This window comes from Pristis pectinata, chromosome 4 (assembly GCF_009764475.1).
Source record: "Pristis pectinata isolate sPriPec2 chromosome 4, sPriPec2.1.pri, whole genome shotgun sequence".
Classification (NCBI taxonomy): domain Eukaryota; kingdom Metazoa; phylum Chordata; class Chondrichthyes; order Rhinopristiformes; family Pristidae; genus Pristis; species Pristis pectinata.
In genome coordinates this window covers 12,657,329-12,679,178 of record NC_067408.1, presented here as the reverse complement: position 1 = coordinate 12,679,178, position 21,850 = coordinate 12,657,329, and the positions used below count along the sequence as shown (strand labels likewise).

Below are 21,850 nucleotides of genomic sequence, written 5' to 3'. Positions count from 1 at the left end.
GGCAGGACCTGAGTGAAAATAACTGGGCAATGAGAACTCCGCTTCAACGAGAAACATTCAGAAAACTTTTGTAAATGATTTGTGCCAGAAAACTCAGGAGAACGTCACAGCCAAGAGCTGAATCATGTTATGCCTGCATCTATACTTTTAATTAGTTTGTATTTCCCTGTTCCATTATAGACTGGAAGACCATTTGCTTTTCTCCATTGATGGATTTTATTCCCTTTGATTCCTACAGGAGAATTGAATTGAATCCATTGGTTCACCTGGGTGGCTCCATCAATCTCAGTGCCACCATTTTATATTTACAGCTCTGTCCCACGGCAAAAGCAATGACCACATCCTACAGTGAAAGCCCACAGAGGAGTCTGTGTTCACTGTACAATATGTGGAACAGTTTGATATCAGCAACTATTTCATACCTGCTGCAAGGCAGCTTTGGACTCACCTTGATCCACTTCAACACTTTTGTCTCCAGTGAGAACAGTGGAACCATTTTCCTGCACTTCCCATTTGTACAGATTGGGGTTTCCTGCTCCAACGTGTTGGACCATTAGATAGACAGTGTTATTCAGGTGGATCTGATCGGTGTTGTTGCTCCTGTTCTGCTGAGATGAGCCTCTTGGTTTCCAGTGAAGACTGACGGTATCTGGGAGTCTGGAGATGTTGCAGCTGAGGGTGATGTCACTGCCCACCACAGGTCTCTGTGAGTCCACCTCAACTGTGGAAACAGACACATGACATGTGGTTCAGTTCCCTACAAGCTGTCTGAACTGCTGCAGGCAGAATTGTCATTTCCCTACAATCAGACAGTTGGCCAAATGCCGACTAGCCGTGCTCAGTTTACCTGAGGGAATTATGTACCACTAGCATAAAATCAATTTAGTGTTCCGGAGTTCCATGAACCATAATATGTCTTACTGTGTGAATAAAAACTCCGTCTTAGATCTGTCAGTGAGAGCAGTTTGTAAATGCTTCATATTTTGGTATTGTGTTGGTATTGGTTTATTATTGTCACTTGTACCGAGGTACAGTGAAAAACTTGTCTTACAAACCGATCGTATAGGTCAATTCATTACACAGTGCAGTTACATCAAGTTAGATTTTTATCAGTTCATTAATATCCCATGATCCCACTGGGGAAGGCCGTCAAACAGTCCACCCTGTTGGAGAGCTGGGTATCTCTCACTTCAGCTTCAGACTTCCACATAAAGCCGTGCGTGTGTGGAAATCTCCAAGTTTCTGTCAATTTCAATGAGTGATATTGCTGAATGTGAACAGTTCTGCTGTCATTCCAATTGCCAGATCTGAGACTTTGTCACAGATGAGCTGCAATTTCTTACAGTTAGATATTCGGGAGATCAGAGTCATCTCCCTCAGTTCTCACCACGAGTCCGGCCCCATCACCTCCAACTCTGCAGCAATGTTTGTACAAATCTGACCAAATAAATGACTCAAATATTGTTACCCACCAAGCTGATTTTAATGAGTAATTCAGTTTGTGCTGGATTCTGGATCTAGAGGTTCAGACACAATCCCAACATTCCGTTAGGAAATTGTAGAAATAGTCACATAAGATCATATTCTTGAACCCGTTCTACCCCTTGACCAACTTACCTTTGATCCCAAATACTTCCCACTGTCTCAGGATTTTCCCAGTAAGCTGTGTCTGATTCCAGGTGAACAATCCTGCAAGTTCAAAGGTGGGCTTGCTGATTCTCACATTAAGGGTGCCCCAGTCCGCATGCATCCTCTGGGAAAACCCAGGCATTTTATTGTACTCATCACTCCATTGTACAGCCCACCGCTGATCTTCTCTGTGAAAAGTGCCCAATCGCTTTGCGGTTTGTTGTCCTGTGTGTGGCCTCCATTCCAAGTCAATAGAGCCATTTCCAGGATTGTCTGGTCCTTTCAGTACAAAGTTCCCTTCCTCGTGGACAAAGTAAACAGAAGTCCCACGTCCTGCAAGTGAAAGGCTAAAAGTATAAAATCAAACAAGAACTTCTCAATCTGATCTGCGTCATGAGGAACATTATGGAGAATTCATTTTCAGTAAGCTGTGAGTTGTGATTCAGCTCAGAACTGACACAGCATAGGTTGAGTGAGCTGGGGCTTTTCTCTTTGGAGAGAAGAAGGATGGGAGGTGACTTGATAGAGGTGTACAAGATGATAAGAGACATAGATCGAGTGGACAGTCAGGGACTTTTTCCAAGGGCGACAATGGCTAACACAAGGGGACTTAATTTTAAGGCAATTGGAGGAAGATATAAGGGGGATGTCAGGGGTAAGTCTTTCACACAGAGAGTGGTGAGTGCATGGAATGCACTGCCAGCAGAGGTTGTGGGGACAGATACAGTAAGGACATTTAAGAGACTCTTAGATAGATACATGAATGATGGAGAAATGGGGGCCTATGTGGGAGGGAAGGGTTAGATAGGTATTAGAGCAGGATAAACTGTCAGCACAACATTGTGGGCCTAAGGGCCTGTACTGTGCTGTAATGTTCTATGTTCTGTGTTCTATCCACAGCAGAGTGATATACACAAAATGCTGAAGGAACTCGGCAGGCCAGGCAGCATCTATGGAGAGAAATAAACAGTCAAGGTTTTGGGTCGAGATTCATCATTGGGACGGGAGGGCAGAAGCCAGAATAAGAAGGTCGAGGGAGGGGGAGAAGCACAGATTGGCAGGTGATAGGCGAGTCCAAGTGAGAGGGGGAAGGTAGGTGGGTGGGGGATGGGGGAGATGTAAGAAGCTGAGGGGTGATAGGAAGAAGAGGCAAAGAGCTGGAATCTGATAGGAAGGGAATAAAGGGAAGGAGGTGGAGAATAGACGGGTAGGTCATAAGAGTGGGGGAAGAGGAAAGAGAAGGGGGAGGGGGCTACAGAAATGAGGGAAGACAAAGGCAGGGGGGAAAAGAGGGGGGAAGAGGGGAGGGGTTACCAGAAGTTAGAGAAATCGATGGTGAGGCCATCAGGTTAGAGACTACCAGAGCAGAATATGAGGTGTTGTTCCTCCAACCTGCGTCTGGCCTCAACATGGCAGTGGATGAGGCCATGGATAGACATCGGTGTGGGAGTGGGATGTGGTATTGAAGTGAATGGCCACCAGGGGGAAATCCACCTCCACTGGATGTCAGGGTCTACCCTTATCGTCAAGCCTTTGATGTGAGAAGTGGAGCAGAGGGGCTGGGTGTCCCAACACACAGAGAGAAGTTGGACCTCTGTGTGATGTCACTGAGGAACAATGTGAAGATGGGGCAGAGGTGGGGAAGATTTATTTGCAAACAGCCTGAGCCTTGTCCAACCATCCACTGTTTTAATCACCAAATGTGCCTGGTCTATTTCTGTAAATAGAGTGGAGATTTCTCTTTCATTTTACCTTGAATATTGATTAGCATTATTGGGAAAGAACATGTTTATTGATCTCCAAAGGGTTGCAAGATAAATCTGCTCACAGCTTGCCATCTTTCTCAAGTTATGTTTTCAATCCAGGGTACCAGCAGTTGTCTGCAGATTGCTGGAGTATTAAGATCTGAAAGTGTTCAGCCATTGTCTAAGTACACTGAAACATTGTAAAATCCAGCAGATTTCCAATATATTGCCCACATATGTTGTGTTTGGCTCAGCTCCAGGGTGGCAATATCTCTGACTTTCCCAATTCTAGTATTTATTTCTTTACATCTACTTACAGAATCTGCACAGGGGAACAGATCTATACCTGAGGGGGACCTCCAGTATCCACTGTCTCTGTTAAATCCCCCTGATGTTGAAATGGGGAGGAGGCAGTCTGCTTTGGTTTCATGCTGCAAGATAATTTTGAGAATTCCACACCCAGCGATTTGCCTGAGCAGTTTTTAAATTAGCTCATTATCTGTGTTATAATTCAGGCCAGCAGCTCTGCAACTCTCATGATGGACCAGACCTCAGTTAGACTGGGAATGTCGAGGCTCCAATGTTGTAGGATGAGTGAGGAAGCAGAGAGGATGGGTTTCTCTGGGCCTGACAACTGGAGAGTTTCACCCGTCATGTTTGCAGCCAGGAATGACATTTTACAGAAAGTTCTTTTAAGAACCTGCCTCAATATTGTGGTGGGGAGGGATCACACTGTTTTGCCAGAGTTCTAACTGAACAGTCGTTAATTTGCAAACCTCTTTCCTGCAGGGAATTAAAGTCATTTTCATACAGCATGGTAACAGGCCCTTCAGCCCAACTCGTCCATGCTGACCAAGATTCCCATCTAAGCTAGTTCCGTTTGCCCATGACCTCTAAGCCTTTTGAATCCATGTACCTGTCCAAATGTCTTTCAGGTGTTGTTATTGTACCTGCCTCAACACTTCTTCTGGCATCTCGTTCCATATATTGACTGCCTGCTTCTCATCCTAAACAAAGACCTTTTATATCTACAGCTCCCGTCTCCATGTGGCTCATTCACAGTCATGACACTATCTTGCTGGGATTCCCAGCATTACGCTGAAGCATCACTCTCTAATCTGACCCAGGTCAGGCCTGGTTTAGGATGGTGAAAGGGGAAGGAAGTTCTCAGTTTAATTTCAGTTAATTTCTTGTGTTTCAAAATTTGAGATTTTTAAGGATTTTTCATTTAAATTCAATTTTAACAGCTTTTAACCATCTTACAGTGTTTGGGGTGGGGTCTCTACACCGAGCTACCTGATGCCCAGTCACCCTTGGGACCTTGCCACTGGTCTCCAGAATGTGGAGTGCCTGTGATACAGGCTCCCTTTGTTCAGCATCGGTCAGTTATGGACACGATGGACCATGGGTGATGATTCTGGCAGTGGGTCTGGTCCAGGAGTCCAATGGAAAGTCTCCATTTTCCTGACATGACCCAATGTTGTCCTGGCTCCATGAGCTTCCCAAGAGCATCAGAGACACATGGAAAAGGAAGTTTCAACATTGGTCCCAGACTTGTCCCATGGTCCATATTCCCAGGCACCGGCCCATGGTAGAGCCACCCACACAGGATATAAAGGAGGGGTCACTGACGGCAAATAAAATAATAAGTGACATCAAAGTGTGATCATGATTCTAAGTATGAAGAGCAAACCCTGAGTCACTTACCACTGGGCTCCTGGTAGTACGGGACCACAATCCGGAGCATGTTTTGCTGAAACAAACCACATCGCCAGTTCCGTCCTCCTCTGTCAGCTTTCTGAACAATCAGACTCAGTGATTTCTCTTCCCCATTCAGTGACTTTTCTCCAACAGTTTTACCATCACCATTGATCCAAACCAGTCTCATTGGTTCAGTGACGTCAGACACAGAGCAGGTCAGGGTGACTGTGTCTCCCTCGGTCACTGCATCAGCTGGTTCAGCTGTGACTGTGGAAAAAGCAGGTTATTTGGATTTTAAACAATGACTTCATCAGTAAAAACAACAACAAAACCTTTCTCCTACCTTTCACTGTGATTAGATCAATGGTCAGAAACGTGTACGGGCCCAGAGAACATTTGTAAACTCCGGCATCTTCAAACAAAACAGGGACAATCCTCATACTCAAGTTCTTTCCATTGAAGTGATTCACCGAGGTCACAAGTCGATTCCCAAAGTCGGCCCTTTTGACACTGATGGGCTGAGATTTTGTGGCAGACGCTATTTCTTTCTCCTGGTCCTGATGTTGACGTGAGCGCCAGGTCCACGCAGCATGAAAGAAATCATAACCATCATAATAGCAGACCAGGTGGAGTTCACTGTGATCTGTGCTGGAGCGATAAACGGTGTAACACTTCCCATATAGAGCTGTATCAGAGAAACGGGAGAACACGATAGAATTTTAGAACAGCTCAGTGACAGAGAGAAGGAGGAAAAATTCTCAACCACTTTTAGATTAAAAACTCTTTATGTTTTATTCAGCTGATCAAGGTTCAAAATGTGACATCTTGTGTGAATTCCACATCAGAACACATCAGGTATTTATAAAAATATTCTTAATCATAATAATGCTTGGATTTATTGCTCCATATCTCCTTATTCAGGTTCCCACCTCTCCCGGACTGTCTGGGAATCTCCCAGAATGAAGTAAAACCTCCCAGAGACCCCTGAGAACCCGGGAGGTGAACTTCTCCGTCAGTCTACAGGAAGTGCTGCAAGTTCAGACTGCGGATAGAAGCAGCCCAGAGGTTGCCTGCGCAGGGACTGAACCCGACGGGTTGGTAATTCAAGTTGGTCGGACCTTCCAGTCTGATGCATGCACCGATGCAGCAGTACCATTGGATCTGCGTGGTGATCATCTCCCCCTCCTCGGGACTGGGGCATGAGGTGGGGACAGGACAGATGCTGCGGACAGAAGTTCCCAGGTGCAGGAGCAGCATGAAGATGGGCGAGAGAGACGTCCCTCACCACCACTGAGGTTGGAAATCAGAGCATGGAGCCGGTACCTGATTCAGACTGAAGACCGGCTCGGGGTCTCTCCTGGCTCAGCCCAGGCTGCTCGGCTCTTGGTTGGATGTCAGCCATCCACACAGGTCACAGGCATGGTAGTGTACTGGTTAGCATAACGCTTTATAGCGCCAGTGACCCAGGTTCAATTCTGGCCACTGTGTGTAAGGAGTTTGTACGTTCTCCCCATGTCTGCGTGGGGTTCCTCTGGGTGCTCCGGTTTCCTCTCACATTACAAAGACATACAAGTTAGGAAGTTGTGGGCATGGTGTGTTGGAGCCGGAAGCATGGCAACACTTGTGGGCTGTCCCCAGAACATTCTACGCAAAAGATGCATTTCACTGTGTGTCTCGATGTACATGTGACTAATGAAAATATCTTATACATTGGATGTCTGACACAATCCATCAGGTGATGGACTTTCCCTGCAGACCCCAGCAGTTGGCAACCATTGTGTGTCTGTGTTAATGTCCACGCAGCAGAGTCGGGTCTTCAGGTACCTCAATCCCACCACCAGTCACATTTTCCTCTCTCCACCCCTTTCTACTTTCTACAGGGATCTCTCTCTCTCTCCAAGACTCCCTGGTCCGCTGCTCCCTCCTTACCCATTCCTTCCCCTCCCCAGGTGCTTTCCCCTGTAACCGCAAGAGGTGAAATACCTGTCCCACTCCCAGACCCTGTCACTTCTCTCTGTCCACCAGCTGCTTGCTTCCTCTCAATGCATCCTATTCTAACCTTCCCCTTATTCCAATTATTCCCATCCATCCCTTTCCCATTCACACCCATCAATTCCCTTCCCTCTTCTCTTGCTCCCGCTCCCAGCTGAAGCCTGAGTCTGCAGCAGCTGGAATCACTTCAAACAGCAGCAGGACTTGGTGGGAAGGGTCAGTAAGGGGAGAGAGGATTGCTTGTTGTTCAGTGCTGATGTGTGCACCGGGACCCGCAGTGCTGGACGTGAGCAGGAGGTGCTGGTGCTTGTCATGGGGACTCCACTTTCTCTGTAACACTCTGACATGGTTCTGTACCAGGATCTCAGTCTAAGGTACTGGAGCATCGAAGGTAAGTTAAACTACCAAAATGTTTTACTGATCAAGTATTACAGGAAAACCTCCTTCCTGTGCGGTATGGCTGTCACACAGAGACAAGAAGGCAGCTGCTCCACAGAGACACTTTCTGGAGGCTTCTCTCTCAGTAATACTGAAATTTACACAGGACAGCAGTTGATCATGGATTACAATCTTTCAAGGGGCACACACCCAACATTGCATGAACCACTGATGATGCAAGTGTCTCTTTAGTATCTAATATTTGGTAACACTTACATGTAACTACAGTAAAATCTGCTTCTGTTGTGCGAACAATGTCTCCATTTTCCCGCACTTGACAGACGTACAACTTCCCATCCTCCACTGTAAGTTGTTGGACCATCAGATAGACCGTGTTATTCAGGCGGATCTGAACAGTGCCCCTCCTGTTCTGCTGGGACGAGTCCTTTCGTTCCCACTGAAGACTGACTGTATCTGGGAGTCTGGAGATGGTACAGCTGAGGGTGACGTCACTGCCCACCACAGACCACTGTGGACTTGCCTCGACTGTGAAAAACAGACCAATGAGATTCAGAGTGAGTGGTGACGTGTACAGTCCAATGATTGGGTTCAAACTGACCTCAGGATGTGACCATCAAGAAAATAATGCAAATGCTGGAAATCTGAAATAAAAACAATTCGGACAAAGGGTCTTCGACCTGAATCATTAACAGTTCCTCTTTCCACAAATGCTGCCTGATCTGCTGAGTTTTTCCAGCATTTGCTGTTTTGACCTCAGTATGTTTCCATTCTCAGCACTTATACCTCAGTGTATGAATGCATCCATAGAATAACACAGTGGGGCCAATAACACTCAGTCCAGCACAACCAGGGTCAATGAGGCAGAGCCAATGACCTATCCTGCAAACCTGCTGGAGTGTCAGGGTTCAGCTCAGGTCACATGGTTTGGACGGCATTTGGTAAATTGGTTTATTATTGTGACATGTACCAAGCTACAGTGAAAAACTTTGTTCTTCATCCCATCCATACAGAGCATTTCATCACATCGGTACATCAAGGTAGTACAAGGGAAACACAATAACAGAATGCAGAATAAAGTACTACAGCTACAGAGAAAGTGCAGTGCAGGCAGACAATAAGATAAGATATCTTTATTAGTCACATGTACATCGAAACACACAGTGAAATGCATCTTTGCGTAGAGTGTTCTGGGGGCAGCCTGAAAGTGTTGCCACGTTTTCTGGCGCTAACATAGCATGCCCACAACTTCCTAACCTGTACGTCTTTGGAATGTGGGAGGAAACCGGAGCACCCAGAGGAAACCCACGCAGACATGGGGAGAACGTACAAACTCTTTACAGACAGTGGCCAGATTTGAACCTGGGTCGCTGGCACTGTAAAGCGTTATGTTCACCGCTACACTGCCGTGGAAGGTCATTGCAAGGTAGATGGTGGCTGTTGACAGCACAGTGGGGAGGTGATGGAATCTCACCAGAGTAGGGTGCACTGGAAATGTAGGGCCTGTATTATCAGACATAGAGAAGGCACCAGTCTTACTATGTCCTCAATGGGACAGCACACTTCAGTAAGATCGCCCGACATGTGCACTGGGAGCCTGTGCACAAAATCCTATGAAAGGTCATTACAGTCCCAGAAATTATTTAAATGAGTGATCTGTCAAAATGCACCTGAGCAGCGCTCCAATCATTGAGCCTCCATGAGGAACGGCTCTTCAGGAGAGGCTGGTTCTCCAGATGCCCGCCCTGACTTTCAGTCCACTTTGAAACACACAAAGAAATAATCAAATTCCAGACAATTAATTGACTTCCTGTTGTGGTGAACTCACTCGGGAGAAATTTCACCTCAGGTGCAATGGTCCAGGGCTGGTACAGTCAGGGCTGGTACAGTCAGGGCCGTAATTTGGTCAGAATGATACTTCAGGACCCAACTGTACTTTGTATCAGTTCATCTGACAGTGGCACACAAAAAGCTGGAGGAACTCAGTGGGCCACGCAGCATCTATAGAGGGAAATGGATGTTGACTGTCCATTCCTCTCCATTGATGCTGCCTGACCTGCTAAGTTCCCCTAGCTTTTTGTATGTTGCTCCAGATTTCAGTATCCGCAGTCTCTTGTGTCTCCATCTGACAATGTCTCCACCTCTGCCATGATTATCCTTAACACTGGTGCCCCACAAGGCTGCATCCTCAGCCCCCTACTCTACTCCCTATACACTCATGACTGCATGGCCAGATTCTGTTCTGACTCTATCTACAGGTTTGCAGATGATACCACTGTAGTGGGGTATATCTCAAATGATGATGAGTTGGAGTACAGGAAGGAAATAGAGAGCCTGGTGACATGGTGTCATGACAACAACCTTTTCCTCAATATCATCAAAATAAAAGAGCTGGTCATTGACTTCAGGAGCACATGCTTCCGTTTACATCAACAATGCTGAGGTCGAGAGGTTTGAGAGCTTCAATTTCCCAGGAGTGAACATCATCAATAGACTGTCCTGGAACAACTACATTGACACCATGACCAAGAAAGCTCACCAATGCCTCTATTTCCTGAGGAAGCTCACAAAATTTGGCACTCCCCTTTGACACTCACCAATTTTTATTGACGCATCATAGAAAGCATTCTATCTGGATGCATCACAGCTTTGTACGGCAACTGCTCTGCCCGTGACCACAAGAAACTGCAGAAAGTTGTGGATACAGCTCAGCACATCACGGAAACCAGCCTCCCCTCCATGGACTTCTCACTGCCTTGGTAAAGCAGTCAGCATATTCAAAGACCCCTCCCACCCCATACATTCTCTCTTCTCCCCTCTCCCATCAGGCAGAAAGTACAAAAGCCTGAAAGAACATACCACCAGGCTCAAGGCAGCTTCTATCTCACTGTCCAATTTCACCCTGGCCCACAGTGCTGAAGTTTATTACCACAAATCATCTATTGGTTTCACAACAGGATTCAGTCCACATTACAGTGGGCCAGTGAGCAGACCATAATACTCACTGTGGGGTAGATTGCTGGCAATTTCTGGTGAAATAATCAAACCATTTTTACTTCTGTCAACTATTCCACAAGCAATGATCAAGAATCATTGGAAAAGTTCAGGATTGCTTCAAGTCGGTGGTCTGGACAGGTCAAGGATTTGTCAGCGGACCTAAATGAACATGTTACAGTTGTCACCGACTTCATAAGGATACCTGAGGACAAGTGTGTATCAATATAAACATTTTGAGTCTTCCACTATTGGAAGTCCTGAATGAATCTCCTTTCATAAAGGGGGCCTGATCTGTGGAGTTTAGTGCTGGCAAACCGGAGTCGAATAAGAAGTCCAGATACATCCTCCGGAAGGCCATTGTGAGTGCAAAGAGGCAATTTCAGTCTGAACTGAAATCACAGATGGACACTCTACAGCTGAGGCAGGGCTTACATAATATTACTGCCTACACGGTGAGATCGGGTAGCATAAGTGGCAATGACCCATCACTCCTGGATGAACTTAATATCTTTTATGCACACTTTGATAGAGATAACTATGACACACCCACATAAGTCCCCACTTTCCTGGATGATCCTGTAATCTCAGTCACTGAGGGCAATGTCTGAGCATCCTTCAAGAGATGAACCCATGAAGAGTGTTTGGCCAGATGGCGTACCTGGCTGAGTACTAAAGATCTGTGTGGACCAACAGGCTGGAGTATTTACAGACTCTCACTTCTGCAGTTTGGATTCCCCACCTCCTTCAAAAAGACATTGATTGTACCAGTGCCCAAGAAGAGTGTGGTGACCTGCCTCAATGACTGCTGTCTGGAAGCGATTACATCAACCGTAATAAGGTGCTTTGAGAGGTTGATTATGGTGCAAGTCAACTTCTGCCTCAGAGATGACCTGGATCTGCTTCAATTTACCGACCGTTACTACACATCAACAGCTAACAGTGGGCAGGAGGTACAGAAGCCTGAGGTCCCACGCCACCAGCTTCAAGAGCAGCTCAAGAACAGCTACATTCCCCTCAACCATTCAGAACCAACCTGCCCAATCCTAATCACTACCTCAGTATAGTAACACAATGACCACTTTGCACTTCTATAAATTTTGTTTTATTTGGTCGTAATTGTGTTCTTTCTTGGACAATTCTTGTATAATTTATGTTTGATTTGTGTTGTTCTTCTGAATGCTGTGCCTGTAATGCTAGGTGCCTGTAATGCTACTGTAGGTAAGTTTTCATTGCACCCGTTCATACACGTACTGGTGCATCTGACAATTAATTCGACGACGTGACGACGCATCTTTCCCCTGATCGTTTTAATGGGAGATTCACTCTTCGCTGAGTGAAAGAAATCTCACAACTCCCACAATCTCTCAACTTTTTACGTGAAACTATTTACAGAAAAGCACATAATTGATCGTTGTCGGACCCACTCACCTTTGATCCCAAATATTTCATATTGTTTCAGGATTTGCTTCGTCGGTTGCGTTTGAGTCAAAGTGAACAATCCCGCAATTTTAAAATTGGGTTTTTTAATTCTCAGATTAACAGTACCACCATCCACACGCAGCTCCTGGTACCAGACACTCCTTCTCCAGTCGTTATTCCATTGTTCTCTCCACCATCCCCGGCCCCATCTGCTGAAAGTCCCCAGCTGCTGGATGTCCTGCCCCGAGTGTGGTTTCCATTCCCAGACAACAGGGCCATTCCCAGGATTGACCGGTCCTTCTAACACAACTTCCTCTCCTTTATCCAAGAAATAAATATGATCTCTGTTTTCTGTTGGAAAGAGGAACAGTGAAGGAATTAATATTTCAAACACATTTCCTTCATCCCAGCTCTGTAATCATTAATTCTGAAGTTGTTGACATGCCGTGGTTGCTACCGGTCTCGTCAGCCTCAGACAGTTGCGAGAGACGGGTGGAGTCGGTGGCCGGGGAAAGAGTTTGTGGTGGGACTGGCGACAATGGGTTCGGGCTTCACGGGATTGGGTTGGGGGGTGGGTGTGGCTGGGGGAGAGTGATTTCTGCTCATCCTGGACTGGGCGTCCCACATTCACTCTGGGAATTTGGAGACGGTGGAGGGGCCGAGGGAGGGGGCTGGAGAGGTCGAGGTGGTGCCCACCGTGAACTAATGGAAGCAACGGTCAATTTTCGGTTGGTGTCACCGAAGGGCAGAGTGAGGATGAGAAATAGGAGGGTCCCGGGATAGTTTGTCGGAGGGAGCCGGAAGGAACTGTGCAGGAGGGTGAAATGAAGAGTTTGTGGGTGATTCTGGCGCCGCGACTGGATCGATAAATCGAGGGCAGTTCCACCCGGCTGCACTGTGGTGGGGAGGCGTTGGAGGAGGATGGTGTGGACAACCGTGTCAGAGGCTGCAGACAGGCTGGGCAGGGTGAGGAGGGAGGGATTCCCTCTGCAACAGGCTCACAGGATGTCACTTCTGACTGTGGTAAGAGCCGTGTCGGTGCAGTAGGAGGGGAGGGACCTGACTGGAGGGGCTCAGAACTGGCGCTCCAGCAACGGTGGCATGGACTTGTGAGGGAGCAGCACCTTCAGGGACTTGGAGAGGAAACGAGGGTGACAATAGTGTGTGTGTTCACACCGACAGTGATAAAGTAAAGCAACGTGCTGGTGATGGGTGGAGAGAAAGCTCTTACCACGTGTGGAAACAGGGCGAAGTAGAAGAACCAAGAAAGCGAACATCAAACCAGCAGGCAGACTGCTGCAGAGAAACCTCAGCCTCATTTTGTGGATTCCCTGTAGGAAATTACATGCAGCTTCAGACTGAGCGCCAGAAACCCACCCGGGTGCACAGACACTCCGCTTGGTTTCACAGTTCAGACTGTGGAGAACGTCAAGTGAAATGACACAACTCGGCAAATTATGCTTCATGTTCTGCACTTTCACCGGATACGGGCGTCACTGAGGAGGTCGGCACTTTATGCCCATCCTGAATTGTCCTTGAATTGAGGGGACTGTGAGACCACTTCAGAGTCAATCAAAAATAGTCCAGGCTGGGAAATAATGAAATTAATGGATCTTTACAAGAACCCGCAGTTTCACGGACACCATCACCCACACTGGCTTCGTGTTCCAGATTTTTTTTGTCATTTCCATCTGAGGACAGAGAGCTTGAGGCTACAGTTGGGGTCTGAAATTATTTGGCCAATGGAAACAATTTTTTTTATTATTCCTAAAATAAACTTTATTCATCATAAAAAAAAACAAACTATATACAACAATAAAACAGTGCAAACCTTTACATTCGTGTACAGATTAATCATTAGTGTTACCTTTTTATTAAAAAAAACACAGCACTGATGCCACTGGTGTGGCTCCCTGGGGTGATACCCCAATCCCATATTTACAAAGTTTAAGGGGCTTCCTCGCCTGACCCCGCCCCTCCCTCTCCAGTGGCAGAAGAACCCCAAACTGTAGTCCTTCCCCACCGAGACCTTGTATTTCATTGAGCGTAACACTTGAACATCTGGAGCACATCAGAATTAGCCCCACACAATTACACGGGGAACTACTTTTCTGTTGTGGACTCTGCCGCTGGAATATTGCCACTGCCGTAATCCGGAATTACCACAACCCACCTGTGTTTTCAAACCCACATTAAGGGGCTGCCGTTTAGTTTGTCGGTGATGTTTATTTACACTCTGATATCTTAATTTTTGACTCATTTATTTTCTGCTTCTCAGCAAAATGGTTTCAACTAACTTGGACCATGAACTGAACAGGCAGCAGGACAGTGAGGGAGAACGAAAACCTAAAACAGTCTCAGAGCATTGCTGGGGAAATCCATTTCAACATGGAATGTTTTGTATTGACCAGGCAACAAGAAGGAAATCTTAAAATGTGTAAAATATCAGATGCTGCTCACTGAGCTGTGAGAAAACCCCTTTATTGCAATTTAGGGAAAATGGAGACAAAACCAAATAATGTTTTAATGCCCTTGTTTAATCGACAGCGGAACAGACTGCAACAGAACTGATTGACAGGGTGAAATGTCAAACACTTCAAGATTATGAACATTGAGTTCAGTTTTTAGATCCCATTCAAACCCTCCTTTCCCTGAAGTGAGACTGCAGTGAGGTCGCCTACCTGGTGGGAAGAGACAGGTGAAGGAGTCCAGAGACTGAGCAGCAAACCTCCGAGCACAGTGACACACGACAAGTTGAGGTCCCCAGACTCACTCCTCACAGTAACCGACACTGTCTCTCGTGAAGCCACAGGGCAGGCGAACTTCCTCTTATTTCCAGCTCAGGGCTCAGGGATCACTGGTGGGTGATGGCTGTTTGAGCCAACGAAAAGTCAGCTTCAAAAAGCTGATTTGGACAACTCAAAAATGGGATGTTACTTCACTCAAAAATGCATTGGATGTTTAGACTTAGAATCTCGTCATTTAAAAGATCATTAGAGGGTATCAAATGTCTAAGATAATGGTAAATGACAGAATATGCCATAATGAAAGGAACATGGTCAATATTCTTGGGTTCCAGCTTTGTTATTGAATTGCGGTGGTGAGGTGGTTTAAAACTGTATCCAATTGCATGACGGCATGGCCGACTTGGGTTTAGGAATACACAAATGAGCTTGATTTGATACTCATGTTCATAAAATATTTTCAAGGTTAGTCCAAGATTGAGTATAACTTACTCCTGAGTTCCCAATTTCACCCCTGGAGGAAGTTCCAGCCACCATCTTCATAATAATCCAATTTTCTCCTGCATCTTTCGCAGGAGAAAATGTGAAGCAGACTCGATGGGTCAAATGGCCTAACTCTGCTCTATATCTTGTGGTCTTATGGCCTTTCAGTATTCCACATGTCTAACCTCACAGAGTTAACCAAGACGTTCACAGCCTTTGAGAGTAATTCACGTGACCTTCCTTTGCTCCAATGTTCATTTTTCAATTTGACGCAATGTTAATTTGTAAAGTAATTTTCTGCTATTTAAGATCAGTTTATTGTCTGAAGCCATTTTTTAGCAGTATTAATGAAACTGCACTGTTCTTACTTCAAAATAATTCAGGAAACACTTTTGAAAGTACAAATAATGCCATTCAAGATTGAAGTTTAAAGCTGTTTCCGCTAGCACCGGCTCAGGGTGCTGATTTGCTGAAGTCTGAAATCTATTCTGGGCACTTCCTCAAATGAGAAACTACAGTTGTGAAATATTGCTAACCATGTTTCATGCAAAGGACACTGGAGTCTTCTTTAGTCGTTCTCAGAACGTGGATGCCACTCATGGGACCAGCACTTATTGTTTATCTCTATAAATCCCATGAAGTGAATGGATTTCACACGGCAGTTAAGAGTCTACCACATTGCTGTCAGTCAGGAGTCACATATATGCCATGAAATGGATTTCTTCCTCTGTAGGACAACAATGGACCTGGTGGCTTTCTCCAGAAAATCTCACCATGACCAAGACTGGCTCTGTATTCCAGATTTCTTCATTGAGTCCATCTGAAGGCAGAGAGTTTGTGGATGGAACGGGGGCCTGAAATTATTTGGCACCTGGAAAGGTGTCTTAAATTGGTAGGTTGATAAATGGGTGCAGGTGCTTTGAAACATTTGACTCTGGAGAACTTTGTTTTCCAAAGCAAGCAACCCATCTTTTGGGATGTGACTTGGAGGGGAATCTGCAGGTTGGGGTGCTTCCATGGGCAAGAAGTGCTTGTCTTTCTTGGTGTTGGAGATCAGTTTTGGGAGGTGATGTGGGAGTAGGCTAGGTGAGTAACAGTAGTGCACGTTGTAGATGGTGTCCACTGCAGCCTTTGGTAGATGGAATGATTGTGTAGGGTGGTACCATTCAAACAGGCTGCCTTGTCCTGGATGATGTCAACACCACCATTTGCAGAATCCACTCCAACCTGCACACCATCCTGAAATGGAAATATGTCATTGGATGGACTACACTCATCCAGGCAAGTCAGAAGTATTCCTTCTCCTTACTGACTTGCAGATGGTGAGTAGGTTTCGGGGAGTCAGGAGGTGAGCCATTCGCTGCAGGATACCCAGTCTCTGACCTGTTCTTGTCGCAACAATACTTATGTTGCTGCTCCAGCTGAATTTCTGGTCAATGACTACCCTGAGGATGTTGATGGTGGTGGAAGTGACCTTGGTAATGTCATTGACTGCTGGGATGTCTGGTTGGATTCTCTCTTGTTGGAGATGGTATAAATATCTCTTGTCACTCATTGGACCATGCCTGAATATTGTCGAGTTCTTGCTGAATGTGGACATGCACTGCTTTATCTGCAGGGAATTGAACATTGTGTAATCATCAGCAAACATTCCCACTTCTGATCAAGTGAAGAATGGAAGGTCTTTGATGAAGCAGCTGAAGACGGTTGAGACAAGCACACTCCCCTGAGGAACTCATGCAGTGATGTTCAGGGACTGAGAAGTTTAACTTCTGATAATTGAATTGCTTTGTGCAAGAAATTACTTCAGCCACAAGAAGGTTTTACTTTTGATATCCCTTTAACTTCAGTTTTACTAGGGTATCTTGGTGCTACATTCAGTCAAATGCTGCTTTAATATTAGTACAGTACCTTTGTAGGTGGTTTTCCTGCTTCCATTTTCTTTCCTGGGTTCAGATTGAACCTAGTTTGGAAAAGTCGGATAAAGTTCACAAGGCATCACAGCTCTGAACTCTGTTGAACAGTTTCCTTGACCAAAAGCCACAAATAAAATAAAATAAACACAAGTGCTACAAATTATATTGCATGGTATGATATAAAATGTTACAGACTGATGCATTCTAATAGGCCCTCTGTATGTTGCACCTTACAGGCTTTAAACCCTTAAATACAGCTGCTGGCTTCTTTCTCCCTGCAATCCAGTCTGCAGTTGCCTTGCACATTGCACTTTTAACTCTCAGCATGACTTATCCTCTAACTCCAGATGTGTTTTGACAGAACTTATTATGTCACCCTTTCAGATTATTCTCCCTCTGACTCCTTGCCAGGTGTCCCCTTAATCCTTAACTGCAGCTGCTTCTGTCTTTCTCTGAACACTCATTATTTATAATCCAAAAATCACACCCATCATAATTTGATTAATACAAGCTTCTCTTTTGATTGTACCATCTCCATTCTGATTGTCCCATGTAAGAATGTTTGATGTTTAATCATTCGCACAACAAAGATGCTCTGACAGAGACAAGTATATTTTTTAGTTTTTCATCCATCTCAAACTTGTTAATGAATGTTTTCTCCAATCATCACACCTGCAAAGGCCTGCTGAGGACAGAGTTGGACACACTGCAGTCATCTTGTTATTTATGCGATGGCTTGTTACCGCGATGACATTGTCACATAGCACAGGGTCCAGACATAAAAAGTCTGCAAAATACTTCAAGGTTTCCTTCCCTGCTCACAGTCTGTTTAAGAGGTTCGGCTCCACAACACCTGGGATAGGAATTTTTGGTCAGTTTTTGGTTCACCAGGAGTTATGCATTCTTGCTGCAGGTAAATACGTACAGTATATGGAACAACACCGGGACAGTGGTAAACCCAAGGGTAAAGTGAATGGACAGAGGTACCTTTACCCAACTTCAAGCACACACCCATGTCTCCCCACTGCAATGAACAGATGCCGACCTCAGGTATGTGATAACACACACACCGCAATGACTGGGAAATTTCCAGCAGAACCATCAATGACTAACCATCAATGTGATCCAGCCCAATAATGAACAGTCAGCAGGAATTTCATAAGGGAAATTTTTGTTCGGATATCAATATCAGTGAATTTTTTGAAAAGGTTTCAGGGACAAGAAGCAGAACAGACAGCAATTAGTTAAAAAAAGGAAAATGAAGAAGTTAAAGGAGGTTACTCTGACTCACAAAAGGGGGAAGTGGTGTCCCACAGTGGCCCGCTCTGAGTCTACTCTTCACTTGATACGTTGTGGGTGACACCAAATGTGGATGTGTGTTTGTTACAGAAGAAGCTTGCAACAAAACGTGCAGCATAAGCTGCAAATTGCAAAGGAATTTCAGTGGAGGAAAGCATGGGAAGGTACATTTGGTGGGAGTAATAAGGAGTGTGCACACTTTTTGGAAAATAGCAGTCTAAACGGAGCAGAGACTGACAGTGATCTCGGGGCAGACAGACAAATCATTAAAAATACCATCACTGCTTAATAAAATTAAAAAATAGTGAACAGGTTTCATATCTGGAGGGAGAAAATTCAAACACTGCCAAAGTCTATTCAACTGCAGCAGGACCTTAGTTGAGTCACAGCTGCAGCACTGTGCAGAGTTCAAGCCTCATTATTAATGAAAGGATCTGGAGTCGGTGCAGAGAAGGTTTTTAAGAGTGGATCTAGTAGTGAGATGGAAGACTGAAGAGAGTTGGGCTTTCTCTTAGAGAAAAGTTCAATGAGAAACTGGCTGGAGCATAAAACTTGCTGCAAGCTTTTCCACAAATGTGACTAAGGTTTGACACTGAGTAAAATAGTGAGCCAAACCTGCCACAGAGGATGTGGTTCACAGAGAGACAAAGTGGTTTCTGTGACCAACACAGCTGCAGCTGTCTTCATCCCAGTTAGTGACCTCAACAAGAATAACCACACAGAAAAATAGAGTCAAAGAGTTGTGTCCTCAAAATGTCCTTGCATCAGGAAAGACTTGTGATTTGATTGCACCTTCCAAAGCCAAAGAATTACTTTTGAAGTACAGTCATAGTATCATAGAATGGTACAGCACAGGAACAGGGCCTTCAGCCCACAATGACTCCACCGAATAGGATGCTGAATTAAACTAATTTGCTCTGCCTGTACATTATCAATATCTCTGCATTCTCTGCATATTCATGTGTCTACCTAACAGGTCTCTTAAACGCCACTGTCATATCTGCTTCTCCCATTCCCCCACAGCCCGTTCCAGGCACCTACCACTCTCTGTGTAAAAATTCTTGCCCTGCACATCTCCTTTAAACTTTCCCTCTCTCACTTTAAAGGCATGTCCTCTAGTACTTAGTACTTATACCCTGACTGTCTACCCAAACTATGCCACTCATAATCCTATCAACTTCTATCAGGTCTCCCCTTAGCCTCTGACATTCCAGAGAAAACAACCCATATTTGTCCAACCTCTCCTTGCAGCTCATACCCTCAAATCCAAGCTGCATCCTGGTAAACCTCTTCTGCACTCCTTCTGAAGCCTCTACATCCTTTCCATAATGGGGCAACCAGAATTGCACCTAATACTCCAAGTGTGGCCTAACCAAAGTTTTATACAGCTGCCACATGACTTCCTGACTCATATACTCAATGCACTGACCAATGAAGGCAAGCATGCCATATGCCTTCTTTAACACCCTATCTACTTGTCTGGCCACTTTCAATGATATATGGACTTGGACCCCAAGATCCCTCTGTACATCAGTGTTGTTAAGGGTCCTGCCATTAACTATACTTTCCCCTAACATTAGACATCCCAAAGTGTAACATCTCATACTTGCTCCAGCTAAACGTGATCTGCCATTTCTCTGCCTATATCTATAATTGATCTATATTTTGCTGTATCTTTTGAAAGCCCTCTATACTGTCCACAATTCCACCAATCTTTGTGTTGTCTACAAACTTACTAACCCACCCATCTACACTTTCATCCAAGTCACTTATATGCATCACAAACAACAGACATCTTAGCACCAATCCCTGTGGAACACCACTGGTTACTGACCTTCAGCCAGAATAACATTCTTCCACCACTACCCTCTGTCTTCTATGGGCAAGCCAATTCTGAATCCAGACTCCCAAGTCACCATGGATCCCATGCATCTTAACCATCTGGATCAGCCTACCATGAAGGACCTTGTCAAATGCCTTCGTAAAATCCAGGTAGACAACATCCACTGCCTTACCATGATCAATCAACTTCATCACCTCCTCAAAAAACTCAATCAAGTTTGTAAGACTGACCTGAACTGCACACAGCCATGCTGACAGACTCTAATAAGCCCATGATTTTTTCAATTGTGCCTAAAGCCTATCCCTAAGAATCCACTCCAATAGCTTCCCTACCACTGATGTGAGACTCACAGGCCTATGATTTCCTAGACCTTCCCTATTTCCCTTCTGGAACAAAGGAACAACATTGGCTACTCTCCAATCCTCTGGAACCTTGCCTGTTGCTAGTGAGGACACAAAAATCTTTGGCAAGAACCTGCAATCTCCTCTCTTGCCTCTTTCAATAACCTGGGATATAATCCATCAGAACCTGGGGTATTATCCACCTTGATGCTCTTCAAAAGACCCAGCACCACCTCCTACTTGATCTCAAAATGCCCTGGCACATTAGCATGCCCCACACTGCTCTCACTATCCTCCATGTCCTTCTCCTTGGTGAAAACTGACGTAAAGTACTCATTTAGGACTTCGTCCAAATCCTCTGACTCCAAGCATAAATTCCCTCCTTTATCAATGAGTGATCCTACCTTCTCCCTAGTTATCCACTTGTTTTTAATGTAGGTATAAAATAAGTATAACATGTCACTGTTGCAATGTAGATAAGTTCTGCACAGGAAGCTCCCACCAACTGACAGGTGATAAGCATCAAGTTACACTGTTCCATTTTAATTGCTGCTCTCCCCCAACTTCAACTGCCAGTCCCTGGGGATCTGGTCCCTGGATCTCTCAGCACTTCCCTCTGTTTCAGGGAGATTTGCTGGCCTCAACCAGATATTGAGATCAAATTAGGACCAAGGACTGGAAACCCCTACACCGAGCCCCCACACCCCGACCCCTCCCTCTGGGTCAGTGACTTATTTGGAAGATGTCAAAATCCCACCCCCTAAACATTCCCACAGGATGCGAAGTCAAGGAAGTTGATCAGAGCTACATAGGGATCTCTCCAGAACAGCCCATCCATTTCAGGACGCTTGCAATTTCATCCTCGGTCAGTAGACTCAAACTTTACAGAAAAAAATCTTAAGATGGCATCTGTTGTGATCTCTCCACTCTTTGCAGTGTTCTCCAGCCAATGGAGTGATATTCCATGCCCGGCTCATCTGCTCTCACTTGGTTTCCACTGTTGTCGAAATCACTCTTGTTTTCATAAAACATTTATTAGTTAAAAGCACTACAAAAGACTACAAATATCGAATGTATACCTCAACTACAGAAAGGATCATCTAATCAACTACATAACTTCAGAGATTATTGTAAACTGACACCGCGAGAGCACACATACGTCACTATGTCCGGTACCGCAACACTCAATATTTCATATTAAAATCGTATTGGTATCGTCCACGACGCATGCTATCTCTTGAGGAGCCCACCGAGCACGGAACTCAGCCAAGGTGCCCGCAGAGACCGTGTGCTCCCTCTCCAAAGACACCCGCGCGCACACGTAAGCATGGAAGACAGGCAGGCA

At 45.3% G+C, this 21,850-nt stretch overlaps 1 protein-coding gene across 1 annotated transcript in view; it reads right to left on the bottom strand.

Annotated features, from left to right (window-relative positions):
- Positions 1 to 14,713, bottom strand: part of LOC127570086 (uncharacterized) — a 29,953-nt gene extending 15,240 nt beyond the window's left edge. Inside the window, exons 1-8 of the mRNA XM_052015361.1 lie at positions 14,561 to 14,713; positions 13,111 to 13,210; positions 11,889 to 12,230; positions 7,722 to 7,991; positions 5,419 to 5,760; positions 5,082 to 5,342; positions 1,618 to 1,962; positions 449 to 721 (exon numbers count right to left, since the gene is read on the bottom strand). Coding sequence (XP_051871321.1) covers positions 449 to 721; positions 1,618 to 1,962; positions 5,082 to 5,342; positions 5,419 to 5,760; positions 7,722 to 7,991; positions 11,889 to 12,230; positions 13,111 to 13,198 — 1,921 coding nt within the window. The 5' untranslated portion in view covers positions 13,199 to 13,210; positions 14,561 to 14,713. The remainder of the gene's footprint in view (positions 1 to 448; positions 722 to 1,617; positions 1,963 to 5,081; positions 5,343 to 5,418; positions 5,761 to 7,721; positions 7,992 to 11,888; positions 12,231 to 13,110; positions 13,211 to 14,560) is intronic.
- Between the last annotated feature and the right edge of the window lie 7,137 nt (positions 14,714 to 21,850).